Genomic DNA, 14755 nt, shown 5'->3' with positions numbered 1-14755 from the left:
CCTCCCCCCACCTTGTCTCAGTCCCAACCCTCAAACTCAGCACCACCTTCCTAACCTGCAATCTTCTTCCTGACCCCTCTGCCCCCATCCCCACTCTGGCCTATCACCCTCACCCTAACACCCTCATCTTAACCTCCTTCCACCTATCGCATTTCAAACGCCCCTCCTCCCTACCTTTTATCTTAGCCTGCTTGGCACACTTTCCTCTTTCCTGAAGAAGGGCTCATGCCCGAAACGTCGAATCTCCTGCTCCTTGGATGCTGCCTGACCTGATGCGCTTTTCCAGCAACACATTTTCAGCTTAACCACTTGACAGCCCTAGCTTCAATATCGTTCCGGTCTTGCTACATTTGAATACCGACTGCTTTGGTATCTGAGAATTTGTGAATGATTTTGAACATTGTGCAATCATCCATGAACATCCCAACTCTGATCTTAGGATGAAGGAAAGATCATTGGTGAAGCAGCTGAAGATGTTTGGGCCTTGAACACTATCCTGTGAGTTGTCTTCAGAGATGTCCTGGAGCTGAAGTGACTGATCCCTAACAACCACAACCATCTTCATTTTGGTCAGGAATTAGTCCAATCAACAGAGAGTTTGCCCCAAATTCCAATTGACTGATGTCTTGCTAGGGATCCTTGACCCCACACTCTATCAAATGTGGTCTTGATGTCAAGGGTAGACACTCACCTCTCACCTTTGGAGTTAAGTTCTTTTGTTCATATTTGAACCAAAGCTGTAGTGAGGTCAGGTGTTGAGTGGCCCTGATGGAAGTGAAGCTGGGTGGCATCAGATTGGGGAGACACCTCGTTCAGTGAGTTGTTTGATCTGATCCATTGGTTGTCACTTTTGTGCTTATGTTGTTTTGCAAGCAAGGAGTCCTGTTGTGTACCTTCACCAGGTGACACCTCATTTTTCTGGCACCTGGTGCTGCTCTTGAACTGTTTTTTAAACTTGGCTAATGCTAATGGTTGAGGGAATATATCTCAGGCCATGAAGTGGTACATTGTGCTGGAGTATAGTTCTGTTGTTGATGGCTTTTAGCACCTCATGGATGTCCAGTTTTGAGTTGCGAGTTGAATTTGAAGTCTGTCCAATTTGCATTGGTGATAGTGCCACACAACATCATCCAAGGTAGTTTCAATGGGAAACAGAAGTTTTCCCTGAAAATCTGCGGATGGTCATAACCCTAACCCTAAGTCTTACCAATACTGTCATGGATAGATGTATCTATGGCAGGCACATTGTTATGAGATCAAGCTTATTTTTCTGATTTTCTTTTGTATTGTTGTTTCAGTCACCACCTCCCATAGACCCAGTCTAGTAGCTGTATGCCCTTTAGAATTCAGTTGGCTCTATCAGTAGTGCTGCTGCTGAGCCATTTTGGTGTGGACATTGAAATTGCCCACCTAGAGTACAATCTGTTCCTTTGTCACCAAGTCTTATTCACCGTGGAGGTGTAGTATCTTTTTTCTTATTCAGTAGGGAACATACTGCTGTGGAAAATGTAACTGAACAGATTCCTGTCGTTCTCTGACACTTTCAATTGTTCCTAGTCTGTGTTTTTGGATTATTAAATCACCTTATTCTAATGAAACTTTAATTCCTGCACCTTTACGTAATTACTGTGCAAGTTTGTTCCCCTTCATGTTTCCCATTAATTTGTGTCTTATAACTTACACCGAGAATGAAATTCAACTTTTTGTTCCTTGGCTGTAACCAAGAAGATTCTCAGTTGTTTACAGCCCAGAAGGAGGCCATTTGGCCCATTGAGTCCATACTGGTCAACAAAGATCCGACTGCACTTAACCTATTTTCCACTTTTTGGCCCATAGTCCTGGGGGTTATGGTAACGCAAGTTAATATCTAAATACTGTTTTAACATTGGGAGTTTGCCTTTCAGACAGTGAGTACTAGTCTCTCACCACTGAGTTAACAATCTCTCCTGAGTTCTCCCCTTAGATTTAAAGTAAGAGGTAGAAAGCTGTGCCCCATCTAGTAATAACAAAAGCACTTTCCTATCTTCCCTATCTATTCTTAATCTTGTGCACCTCTCCTAAGACCCCTCTCAAGAAAAAACACCTCAGCCTGTTCACTGTTTTGTCATTAGCTCAGATCCTCCAGTATTTTTATAAATCTCTTTTGCAACGTATCTGGTCCAGTCACATCCTTCATATAATATGATGACCAGAACATTACAAAGTACTTCAGTTGTGGCCTGCCCAGCATATATTTCTTCCTTGATGGTGTATTCTATGCCTTGTCTAATTAAAGCAACTATTGCGTATGCCTTTATAGTCACTTTATCTACTTGCCCTATAAACGTGGGAGGTCTAATCTTCTGACCTCCCCAATGTCTTGCCATTCATAGTTAATCCCTTGTCTTTTTAACCTTCCCCAAATGCATTACCTTTGACTAGTCCAGATTGATTCTGTCCTTCATCCTTCTGGACTTCTGTCTCCAATGTTTCATCTTCTTTGTCAATATTGCCACCCTCCCACTTCCCTGTCTTTCCTATCTCCTGTATATATAAAAAAAACTTGCGCCTCACCTGTCCTTTGAATTTTCCCCTTCCCACCTTAAATGCATGCCCCTAGTATTGGACATTTCAACTCTTAGGGTTGAAGATCAGAATCTTTTTCCCCATCTATGCATTTCATAATTTTATAGACTTCTATTAAGTCTCCCCTTAGCATTCACTGCTCCAGAGAAAACAACTCTAGTGTTTCTAGCCTCTCCTTATAACACCAGCCCCTTCACCTCCATCCAGCACCCCAAACGGCCCTTCCAGGTGAGGCAAAGGTTCACCTCCCTCTCCTGCAACCTAGTTTACTGTATCTGATGTTCCCAGTGTGGTCTTCTCTACATTGGAGAGACCAAATATAAACTAAGGGAATGTTTTACCGAGCATCTCAGCTGGGCCTACAGGAGCTGCCCTCACCTCCCAGTAACCACCCATTTTAATTCCCCTTCCACTCCATTTCTGACTTGATCATCCTTGGCATCTTCCATTGCCACAGCAAGCCACACTGCAAATTGGAGGAACAACACCTCATCTTTTGCCTAGGCAGCCTACAGCCCAGAAGAGTCAACATTTGAGTTCTTCAAATTTCAAAAAACCTCCCTTCTCATCCTCCATCCATTCCTCTCAACCACCTATTGGATTCATCCCTTCCATTGACCAACCGGGTCTGTACCCTCTATCTGTCTTCACCTTGCCCTTGCACCCCCTTTATCTACAGCTCCCCTTACACCCACCCAAGTCCTGAAGAAGGGTTACGGCCAAAATATCAACTTCTCCACCTCCTGATGCTGCCTGGCTTGCTGTGTTCGCCCAGCTTCCTGTTTGTCCACCTTGGATTCCGGCAGTTGCAGATTTTTGTCTCTCTTCCCTCTAAACCTGGCAGCATCCTGACAAACCTCTTCTCCACTCTCTCCAAAGCCTCCACATCCTTACTGTAATGTGGCAATTAGAATTAAATGCAGTATTTGTAATGTGGTCTAACCAAAGTCTTATGAAGCTGCAATATGACATCCTGACTCTTGTACTCAATTCTCTGACCAATAAAGACTAGCATGCCATATTGCCTTCTTTACCACCCTGTCTACCTGTGTGGATACTTTGAGAGCTATGAACTTGAACCCCCAAGATCCCTCTGTACATCAATGCTGTTCAGGGTCCTGCCATTAACTTTTCCTTAACATTTTATCTCCCAAAGTGTAGCACATTGTACTTAGGTGGATTAAACTCCATCTGGTATTTCTCCATCCAGATCCTGCTGTAGCCTTTGACACTATCCACAATTCGATCGATACTTGCAAATTTACTGAATATACTCATGTGAAAATTGATCTCATGTAAAAGTCAACCCTACTATATCGCATTATAAATCTCTTGCAAAGGAAACTGCATGTTCCCATTAACCCATTTAAATGAAACTGCATTCATTCATTCATACCGGTAATTCTACTCATCGCTCTTTGTTTACTATATTGCATCTCTCTTCATTTATTCATAATTCTACTTAGCCTACTTGGTATACTACAGCACGTTTTGAGTAATTTGATTCATTCATTCATACAGGGACTAAGCCTATTGGTATTATCACACTTTGTTCACTATATATCCAAAAGTTACTATCATGAAAAAGTTAATCATTTTAATTGTGCCATTATATTGGAATAAAAGTGAGGTATATTAGCTACATAGATCTTTAGTTCTTGACAAATTTGTTAATGTGCTAAGGTTCATAGCATACAAGAGTAACTGGGACGGAAACAAAAGAATTTGACGGGGATTTAAGTGTGCCATTATACCCAGGCCATGACAATGTTGAACGGTGTGATTTGGCAGGATTTCAATGAATCTTTGACATCTTAAAGTTTCGTACCGGTATGTAAAAATAAAATTTCCCGCCAGTAAATCGTAATTCATTGTGTTTTTCTTTTTTCCCTGGGATTAGTTGTGCAATCAAATAGAGTTCTGCTAATAATATGGTATTTTGAACTTGAGCATGAATTTCAGCCCCTCAAAACTATAAATTGAACCTTTAAAAATGTCTGAAAAATTTGACTTTTACCCGAGTATGTAAGGTACTAACCCACCCATCTACATTTCATCAAAGTTATGCCAAGGATTACAACAATTTGAGAAGGCACCACCTGCTCAAGGGGAATGGGATAAGGGGAGCATGTTTACATGAATAAATAACAATAAACACTTATTCCAGTCTGCTTCTTGGTCATCCTGACCTGCTTCATACTCGTCTTGGTCTCTTCATTGTCATCCTGACCTTGATGTTTAGTGCCAATTAGTTTCTTTCTCATTTGCTGGTCATTGTATCTTTAGAATCAGTGGAATGGTTTACATTTTTGTATGCTTCAGCTTTTTCTTTTAGTTTTATAAGCGTGTCACTTTTTTAATTGTTCATGACTGTCTTTTTAGCTAATAGAATGCTTTCTATGTTGAGGTAATTCACTTAAATCCCATTGACTGATTTGTCCAGTTTGCTGTCGGCAGTCTCTGCCTCATCCCATTGATACACATCTAATGTATATGTTTTCTCACACACGAATTTTGCAGGCACTTTAAATTCTTTCACCCTCACTTGCTGCATTGTTATCCCCATTACAGTTTACTTTGCTAGTTTGGAGTCATCTTTAATTCGACCAGTCAGCCTTGTTTGCTCATGTAAGCCCAATAACTGTAGAAGCCCAAACATGATCATTTGGTCATTTAGTTCTCTATTCTTTCTGCCCAACCTCACTCCAATTGCTTTAATAATGAGGGCCCACTGATTAGTTTTCAGCCAATTTAACTTTCAAATCTAGGCATTGTCTTGATTTCGTAGTGCTTCCATATTCAAGCAAAGCAGTTTTTGTTGAAGGTTTATATTCTGTGATATTTATTCTATAATTTCATTGCAACTTATTCAAAAAATAATTTTATGTAAAATGTGAAACAAAATTTTTATCAGTACTATAAAGGCACATTAAAGCACCAGGTTTGCTTGTCACAAGCACAACAAGTGACACTATGAAATGGCATTAATGTGAAACACATCCACAACATACTCGTGCCATTATATGCATTACATGCTGATTTAATATTAAACGCTGCTGAGGCTACAATATTTGGTGATCCCAGAATCAAGATGTTTTAAGAATATAATGTGTTTCTAACAAGTATCCAACTCTGTTGCCTGAGACTCTTCAAAATTAGCAACGGATGTTAGGTTTGAGTCATGAACAGAGGCATTTCTCAGTCTTTCAAGTAAATTTTGGCTTTTTAATATCCCATAAACGTAATTATTGCATGAAGAATGAAGCCAACTAAGTGCAATTTTGAAATCAATATTAACTTTATGAACAGCTCAGTAGTAAATGTGTGTAATGTTGTGGGGAGTGCAGAGAAGGAGGAGAAAGTGTTTTTATTAATTGGTTGTATATTAATATTTGGTAGCTAAAATATGAGGATTTTCTAGCTCTAAAATTGCACACCAGGCTGTTATGTGAACTTGTCATGCATAATCTGATAAATGTGTATTTTTAGCCTCCATTAGCATGTCAATATGTTCCTGTGACAATGAGTGATTTGGAAATGGAAAATAACTTTAATTGCTACAGCACTAAATGCTAAATAGGGATAGTCTTTGAAATTGCTCTGGAATACTAGGGATGGTTATAAGATTGATACAGAATTATTTCAATTCATTTCATCTCTGTCAAAGTCTACTACATGAAATTACCATGGTTCTTGCGATACTTTCCATCACGTTAAAAAATTTAGTTTCCTGGTCCCAATTGTCACCTTTTCACATTGGCATCTAGTTCATCATGTGACCTGCAGCCCCACTGCTACTTGGGGCTATATGGAGGCCCAAATAGTTCCTGCTGACCAACGTTTTCTTGCAACAAGCTGAAGTTGTTCTTGAATCATATGGTTGCTTTAATTCCATTCTTTTGCATCTCCTATAGGTCATAGGTTTGCCTGCCCTTTTTGTGAGATATGTGAACTATTCTTTATTCTAGCCCAAATCAGCTCTTGTCTCTTGTAAAACCTTTCTGGTGCATGGCTGCCTGCTGTCACCCCAAACTGGAGAAATGCATCAACTTCTTTCCTAATTCACTGTGCTATCAGCTTCACATTGTCCTTTTGCAGCTCATTATTTATTTAACCTCCTATCTGTGTTAAGGGCTATGATCTGCACCAATGACTCCCTCTGCCAGATTTATCATGCTTCTCTCACTGCTTCCTGTAAAGACTCCATTCCATTCTTCCAGGTATTAATGCTTCCAAAATTATTTTTTCTTAACTGATTAAGGTACTTAACTGTGGCAATTTCTGCCCTCACCCCTTCCTCTCCCTCCTTCCTCACTATAAAGTCAAATTCCTCCTTACCTACCACCCCTCCATGCTTCTCTTTTAATCTGACCATCCGTCTCATTTCTGCCACTTCACGTGTGATGCCACTGCCAAAAACATGATCCCGCTTTAGCATTCTGATAATATTTTTATTCTTTATTACTTCTGTTTAGTATTTGATCACGCTAGTGCCTACTCCCCTTCTACCTGTCCCTCCTCATGCAAGTGCAGGAGCTTGTGTTCCTGTTCTTCTCCTCACTCCCCACCATGCAGCCATTTCTTCCATATGAGCCACCGATTTACCTGAGCTGTTTCCCTAGTGGTACACTGCATTCACTAAATACAATTAAATCATCTTTACACTGGGGTAACTAACTGTAGATTGAGTGATCATTTAGCTGAACATCTCTATTTGGTCCACAAGTCTGATGGTTTCTGGTCACTAATCAGTTTCATTTTCAACTTTGCTCCTGCTCTGATCCCTCTGTCCATGGCCTGTTGTACTGTTCTAGTGAAGTTCAGGAGAAACCTCAATCAACTTTTCATTTCATACTTTACAGCTTTCCTGTCTCAGTAGTGACGTCTACAAATTTGCATCATAACCAATACTCCCATTCTGCTGATAACAGGTGCTGGTAAAGGCTCAGCTGTAACCATTTGTGGCTCAACTGGACCAATTTTTTGTCATATTTTTGACTTGTTATTATCATCCCATTGACATTTAAATACTCCTCCCTTCCACTCGCAACAGAGTAGCAGAGGTTACTAAGATAATTTGGAGAAATGGGAAGGGTAGATGCGACCATGAATTTTGAAACTGTTATGCAGGGATAAATGGAATTAATCTAGCTTTGGAGAATCTGGAGATGGAGGAAACCTGCGATATGGGGCAAGTGAAGAGGTAGTCTGTTTTTTATTGTTGGATGAGTTAAAGCTTGTTGAGTATTTATCAGGAAACCGGCAGATGATATTTTACAAGTAAAGGACTAAATTAATGAAAACACTAAGATTTCAGTCAAAGGAATGAGTAAAGCAGGCAGAAATAGACTATGTTGAATGAGGGAACATAACCAGATGGAATGGATGTGTTGGACAAAAGTGAGGTTGGCGCTGAGTCGAATGCTAAAAGGGGGTTATCTACGAAAGCTTTTGATGAATTGCTCTCTGTCCCAGTCAGATCCAAAATCTAATGCAATACTTCTGTGTGGCATACCATCGTTAGAAGAAACTGTACATAAACGTATACATTTTTTTTAGAGAATAGTTATTTATTCAAAAACATCTAGAATAGCTTACACAAACAATGAGCATTATTTCATGAGAAATGTTGGGTTTATCTATGGCAAACAGATAAAATCTATGTAATTGAAAACTCTTGTTAAAATGACAATTGCAGTCATATTATATTTTAAATTTTTATTCTTAAGTATTGTCCTAATCTTTACTTGAATACTGTTTATTTAGAGTACAGGTTAGCAACTGAGAAATAATTATTTTGATTCTATATTAAAGTTTCATCCTGTTATTGTGTAACAAATGAAGGAATTAAGCAATTTTAAACTAAACAAAATTGTATCAAGTTTTTTTTTATTCATTTTGTGAGGTGTGGGCCTCACTGCCTGGCCAGCATTTATTGTCTGTCCAGCATTGCCCTTGAGAAGGTGGTGGTGAGCTGCCTTCTTGAATCGTTGCAGTCCACCTGCTGTGGGTTGACCCTCACTCTCATGAGGCAGGGAATTCCAGGATCTGGACCCAGTGATAATGAAGGAACTGTGATATATTTCCAAGTCAGGATGTTGGATGGCTTGGAGGGGAACTTGAAGATGGTGGTGTTCCCACCACCTTCAAATTCCCCTCCAAACATCGAGTTTCCTGTCTGGCTTGGTCTAATTATCGATTTCCTTTTTAGGTGGAGATGCTTGAACGTAAATACGGAGGACGTTTCATAACCAGACATGCTGCTCGAACCATTCAGACAGCATTCCGCCAATATCAAATGAACAAAAACTTTGAAAGACTTCGAAGTTCTATGTCTGAGAATCGTATGTCCAGGCGCATCGTTCTGTCCAATATGAGAATGCAGTTTTCTTTTGAAGGACCTGAGAAAGTCCACAGCTCGTTTTTTGAGGGGAAACAGATGTCCATGACTGATGATGCAGGAAAAGTGGGAACTGTTGTCCAGTCTGACTGTGGGGATGTGGGAGGCACAGCAGTGATCAAATCTCCTGCTGCAAATAATGATTTTGCAGATGCAATAACTGAGCTTGAAGATGCTTTCTCGAGGCAAGTAAAATCACTTGCAGAATCGATTGATGATGCGCTCAATTGCCGTAGCTTACACACAGATGATGGGCAACCTGCTGATCAGAGCAAACGTTACAAAGAAACCTTACAAAAAGAGGAAGAGGTGGATAGTCTATCGTATGCTAAATCCACACGTGATGCTGAACGCAGAAAATTGGATGAAATGTCCGCTTCCTATAGCGATGTCACCCTGTACATTGATGAAGAAGAACTTTCTCCTCCACTTCCTGTTTCACTACAATCTGTGGACAGACCATCCAGCACAGAGTCAGAGTTCCGGCTCCGATCAGTGAATTCTGGCCAGGAATACTGGTCCATGACTCACCGGGATGATAAACCAGACACAGACACAAGCTGCAGGAGCACCCCTTCTTTAGAGTGTCAGGAATCGAGACTTCGTGTTGATCATCTCCCTTTACTAACTATCGAGCCCCCCAGTGATAGTTCAGTCGATTTAAGTGACCGTTCAGAGAGAGGTTCACTAAAGAGGCAAAATGCTTATGAGCAGAGCCCCAATAGCCAACGGGCAAGTCCCAAGCATATCCCGCATTCTGTACCCACAAGAGTGTTCCACCGTGATGAGGAACCTGCTCGCCATCGACCACGACAGATTGACAGCCACTTGGCTATTAATGGCTCAGCAAATCGGCAAAGCAAGTCAGAGTCTGATTTCTCTGATGGGGATAATGATAGTATCAATAGCACTTCAAACTCCAACGATACAATAAACTGTAGCTCTGAGTCCTCTTCCAGAGACAGTTTGCGAGAGCAAACCTTGAGCAAACAAACATACCACAAGGAAACCCGAAACAGCTGGGATTCTCCTGCATTTAGCAATGATATCATAAGAAAACGTCACTACCGGATTGGCCTAAACCTCTTCAATAAGTATGTAGAAATTTTCATTCATCTGTGTGTTGACAACTATGTTTAGATTTTAATGTTGGGTTGTAAACATTAAAGCTAACATTAGTGCTGCCTTGCAATTTCTTTTGTCAAATGGCAAAGACATCATCACATGGTCCATATCCTTCGTATTGTGGGATTTATTGATTTCTTTTAAAAGTAAAGGAAATTAATTTGCAAATTACCGAGTAGTGTCTCACCATTTTAGTGTCCTTTAATTCATTTTATTAAAAATCAGAAGAAAATTGTTAAAGTGTTAAAATCCTGCTCACTGACATCCTAAAAGAAGGGTGCAAGCCTGGACCTTGCTTTATCAGGGCCACCCTCCTAATTGTTGTGTAGGGCAGTAGCCAACGTCAAGTTGATCCTCTTTTTCTCCCTTCCAACCACTCCCCCTCCCCCCAACCCAAATTCTTTGCCGGATACAGACCTTAGGATGTGGTATCTATATGTGGTAGATTTGCAAAAGTCACAAATCCACCGAGTATTGAAGAGGCGTTTAGTTTTGTCCCAATTACTCTTCTTTTGGGTTTGTCTCCATAAATAAGTAAACATGAAGTTTCAGGCAGTTCATTTATCTTTCAGTGAAGGTGGTGGATTTCCATAAATATTAATCCCAATCCATGTTTCTTTCATAATTCATACATTTCCACTGAAGTGATTTATGAGAATTGAGCTCGAAGACACTTAATTATTTAAAGAATTGCATGAGAAGCAGTTAAGCTCTAATAAAGTTTATAGATATATGATAGCCTTCCAGCATCTTTAAATACTATTTCTTTTCTAAAAAAAAGCATGATAAATATTTTTCAAAATATTTTTAAAATTAATTGAGAACTCACTAATTGAGTGAAATTCAAGACAAGAGCTTTGTATTGCATTTGGTGGGAAGACCTTTTCTAAAAGCTGAGAAGCTCAAACTGTTTGGTTAAGTATAAAACTCAATTTCATTGATATTGGAAGAAGAATTTTGTAAAACTGCAGATTTCACTTTCTTGATCATGGCGAGAAAAAAAAAGTTAAGATTATCTTGGAGACAAGCCCAAAATTTTTAAACTCTAATTTCCTCATGGAAATATCCAAAGGATTAATCTTTGCTTTTTCTATTTCAGTGACCTATTGCCTGTTATATGCATCCTCCTTTATTTCGTAAACACGTTTTTGGTTTGAAATCCATCTGTTGTGCTAGAAAAGAAATAAATTTCATTGCAGTGTGTGTGAAGAGAATGTCCTATTGTGTTGGCAGAATACAACTGTGATATTTTGTCTAATTTAGTTTCTTCTAGTTATATTTATTTTTCTGATTGGCCCAAACTAAGTGAATTCACTACGTTTAGCTCTCATGATAATGGCAAATTCAAGATCAGGAATTAACCATCTTAAACTTTTGTCCCAACTTGTACAAAAGTAAGCATGAAAAAGTCGCATGCACTGACGTGATAGAAAATTATTGGCAACTGAGCAAACAAATTGGGATCTTTATCCCATTACTTGCTTGTGGTGGCCATGATGTTTAGATGTCTTTCTTTATTGTATCGCATTATGAAAACTTAATAGAAAGTTATTTTTGTCCTTTAAATTAGATGTCCAAATGCTGGTGCATTCGATAAATCAAATTAAATGAAGTGCATTTTCTTTTACCTGAAAATTCTAGAAATGGAACTGGCCTGTGTTTGATACCACTTTGGTCACAATAAAATCAACAATAAGTGTTCCAGATGTATGAATTCAAGAAATTAATGACTTTGTGTGGTTGGAGAGTTTAGTGAGTGTATTCTGGAATTGTGTGCTGTTGACTGCTGTTAGTAGGTTTATATGAGATGCACAGAAGATCAAAAGCATCTCCTCCATCCATCGAAGTAACTTAAAACTAATAATAAGGTTAATAAAAGGATTTTAAAAGCATTAAAGTATAATAAGGATAAGTGAATGAATGTGAAATGGCTTAAACCATTCTTAATAAAGTGTTTGACAATATTATTGTCTCATTTCAATATTTAAAACAAAGTAATTGGATTCCATTACCAGACGGAAAAAACTTCCATGAACAAGACTTTTACAGAGACAACAACCATATTGATGGCAACTAAATTTGCCTCGTAGCTGCTAAAACCTCCATCTATATATTTCAGTTCCAGTCTCTTCCTGCTTATGCCCTTGCTGATTTATTTTTCCTTCTTTTGTTGCAAACAGAATATTCGTATATAGTCAGGATAAATGAGTTAACAAATCTTAAAGTTAAAATGCCTGATGTCATAACATATTGATTGATATAACTAGAGCAAAATAGACAATGTAACCCATGATTCATAAAGCTCCACCAACTGTGAACCAGAAGGAATCAATGGACCTGATGGAAACTACAACAAAAAATGTAAGAGAGAACAAGTATGTTGCAAGCCAATAACACGTCCATCCCATGCTTAAAAGACAATGCAATTGCTTGTGATTGGGACTCTTGGAGAAAGAGGGGCCAGGCACAGAACAGGACAATCAAACATCTGGTTTTCCAGTTGTCACATGATAACTTTACTCACTACAGTTAGGCAGTACAAGTAACATTTTAAATCACTGTTTGGAAGAAAAGAGAATCATTTTTCCCAATGGACTTCACACATCAGAATAGATGCTTATGATGTGTAAGAAGGTCCACAATAGCTTGCCTTTGCATGGCATTTTGCTAAACCACAATTTAACTTGTGTAACAATCTGATTATTTTATTTACAAGTCTGTGACCTTTTCTCAATATCTTTTTCCAAATTATTCTGCTAATTGCTAAACCAATATCTAAATAATGTCTGATGTCTGTTGCAAGGAGTTGGTGCTTTTAACATATGCAAAGGCAGGACTGTTAATGTCACCATTATTAAGTACTCTGCACAGCTACCTTTGGAGCACTCAAATGCAAAAAATAAAGAAATTTGGAAATTAAAATTGAATTGCCCAATATCTCCACAGACGCTATTGTAGTACATTATCAATAGATTTGACATTTGAACCCAAATTAGCACATGAAGCTGTAATACTTAATCCAGAAACTGTCCACTTTATCAGAAAATGTTTGGGTTGTGTATTCTATTGTCAGTGACTTTTTAATGATGCGATTAGTCATCATAACTGCCAGACAAAGTCTTCACCACTAAGAATTTAACTTTGTGTGGAATGACACTCTCGCACAATTTAATTGGTATTGGAGAGAAAACATTTTAAAACTTGTTTCTCTGTTTTCACCTTTCTGTAAATCTCTGCTTAGCTCATCTTTTGTTCCCTTTGTTTTGCTCTCTGTAAATGAATTGAGTCTAATGTAGTATAGAATTTGAATATTGCTGAAAGCAGAGTCATGCTGGTGGTTTTTTTTAAATCTTATATGGTCATTATCAGAGCAAGATGACCTACTTCAATATATTTTATAAGAAAGGGTGCTGGCTGATTGACCAGTCAGCTCTGAAAGAAGCATGGTTGGGGAGAAAGCACTAGTCAGCTCTTGTCTCTCAAGCTTTCAGTCATAAGACTATTTCTCATAAAATTCTATGGCAAAGAAAAAAGCCCTTCTGCCCAATCAAGTCTATGCCAGACTAAAGCAACCGCTTAACCATTCTCAACCTATTTTTCGAGCACTTGGCCCAGAGCCTTGAATGCCTTGTACATCTCTACACTACTTAATTTAATTAGAAAGGGTGTAGTGCCTGGGCATGCTTTTTCTGCTGGCAAAGAACAGTGCTTAGAGTCATAGATGTACAGCATGGAAACAGACCCGTCCATGCCGACCAGATATCCCAACCCAATCTCGTCCCACCTGCCAGCACCCAGCCAATATCCCTCCAAACCCTTCCTATTCATATACCCATCCAAATGCCTCTTAAATGTTGTAATTGTACCAGCCTCCACCACATCCTCTGGCAGCTCATTCCAAATGCGAACCACCCTCTGTGTGAAAAAGTTGCCCCTTAGGTCTCTTTTATATCTTCCCCCTCTCACCCTAAACCTACGCCCTCTAGTTCTGGATTCCCCTTCCCCAGGGAAAAGACTTTGTCTATTTATCCTATCCATGCCCCTCATAATTTTGTAAACCTCTATAAGGTCACCCCTCAGCCTCCGATGCTCCAGGGAAAACTGCCCCAGCCTGTTCAGCCTCTCCCTGTAGCTCAGATCCTCCAGCCCTGGCAACATCCATGTAAATCTTTTCTGAACCCTTTCAAGTTTCACAACATCAATCCGATAGGAAGGAGACCAGAATTGCATGCAATATTCCAACAGTGGCCTAACCAATGTCCTGTATAGCCGCAACATGACCTCCCAACTCCTGTACTCAATACTCTGACCAATAAAGGAAAGCATATCAACCGCCGCCTTAACTATCCTATCTACCTGTGACTCAACTTTCAAGGAGCTATGAACCTGCACTCCAAGGTCTCTTTGTTCAGCAACACTCCCTAGGACCTTACCGTTACGTGTATACGTCCTGCTAAGAATTGCTTTCCAAAAATGCAGCATCTCGCATTTGAATTAAACTCCATCTGCCACTTCTCAGCCCATTGGCCCGTCTGGTCCAGATCCTGTTGTAATCAGAGGTAACCTTCTTTGCTGTCCACTACACCTCCAATTTTGGTGTCATCTGCAAACTTACTAACTGTACCTCTTATGCTCGCATCCAAATCATTTATGTAAATGACAAAA

The 14755-nt window shown here is 39.4% G+C and overlaps 1 protein-coding gene across 7 annotated transcripts in view; it reads left to right on the top strand.

Annotated features, from left to right (window-relative positions):
- The window catches only part of iqsec1b (IQ motif and Sec7 domain ArfGEF 1b), a 489188-nt gene that overhangs the window by 412916 nt on the left and 61517 nt on the right, over positions 1–14755 (top strand). For all 7 annotated transcript variants that reach the window (XM_043707985.1, XM_043707986.1, XM_043707990.1 and 4 more), the window contains one exon: positions 8777–10059. In XM_043707985.1, coding sequence (XP_043563920.1) covers positions 8777–10059 — 1283 coding nt within the window. The remainder of the gene's footprint in view (positions 1–8776; positions 10060–14755) is intronic.

The sequence above is a fragment of the Chiloscyllium plagiosum genome, chromosome 18, assembly GCF_004010195.1.
Source record: "Chiloscyllium plagiosum isolate BGI_BamShark_2017 chromosome 18, ASM401019v2, whole genome shotgun sequence".
Classification (NCBI taxonomy): Eukaryota; Metazoa; Chordata; class Chondrichthyes; order Orectolobiformes; family Hemiscylliidae; genus Chiloscyllium; species Chiloscyllium plagiosum.
Note: the sequence above shows the minus strand (reverse complement) of the source record. Positions and strands in the feature narration are given on the sequence as shown.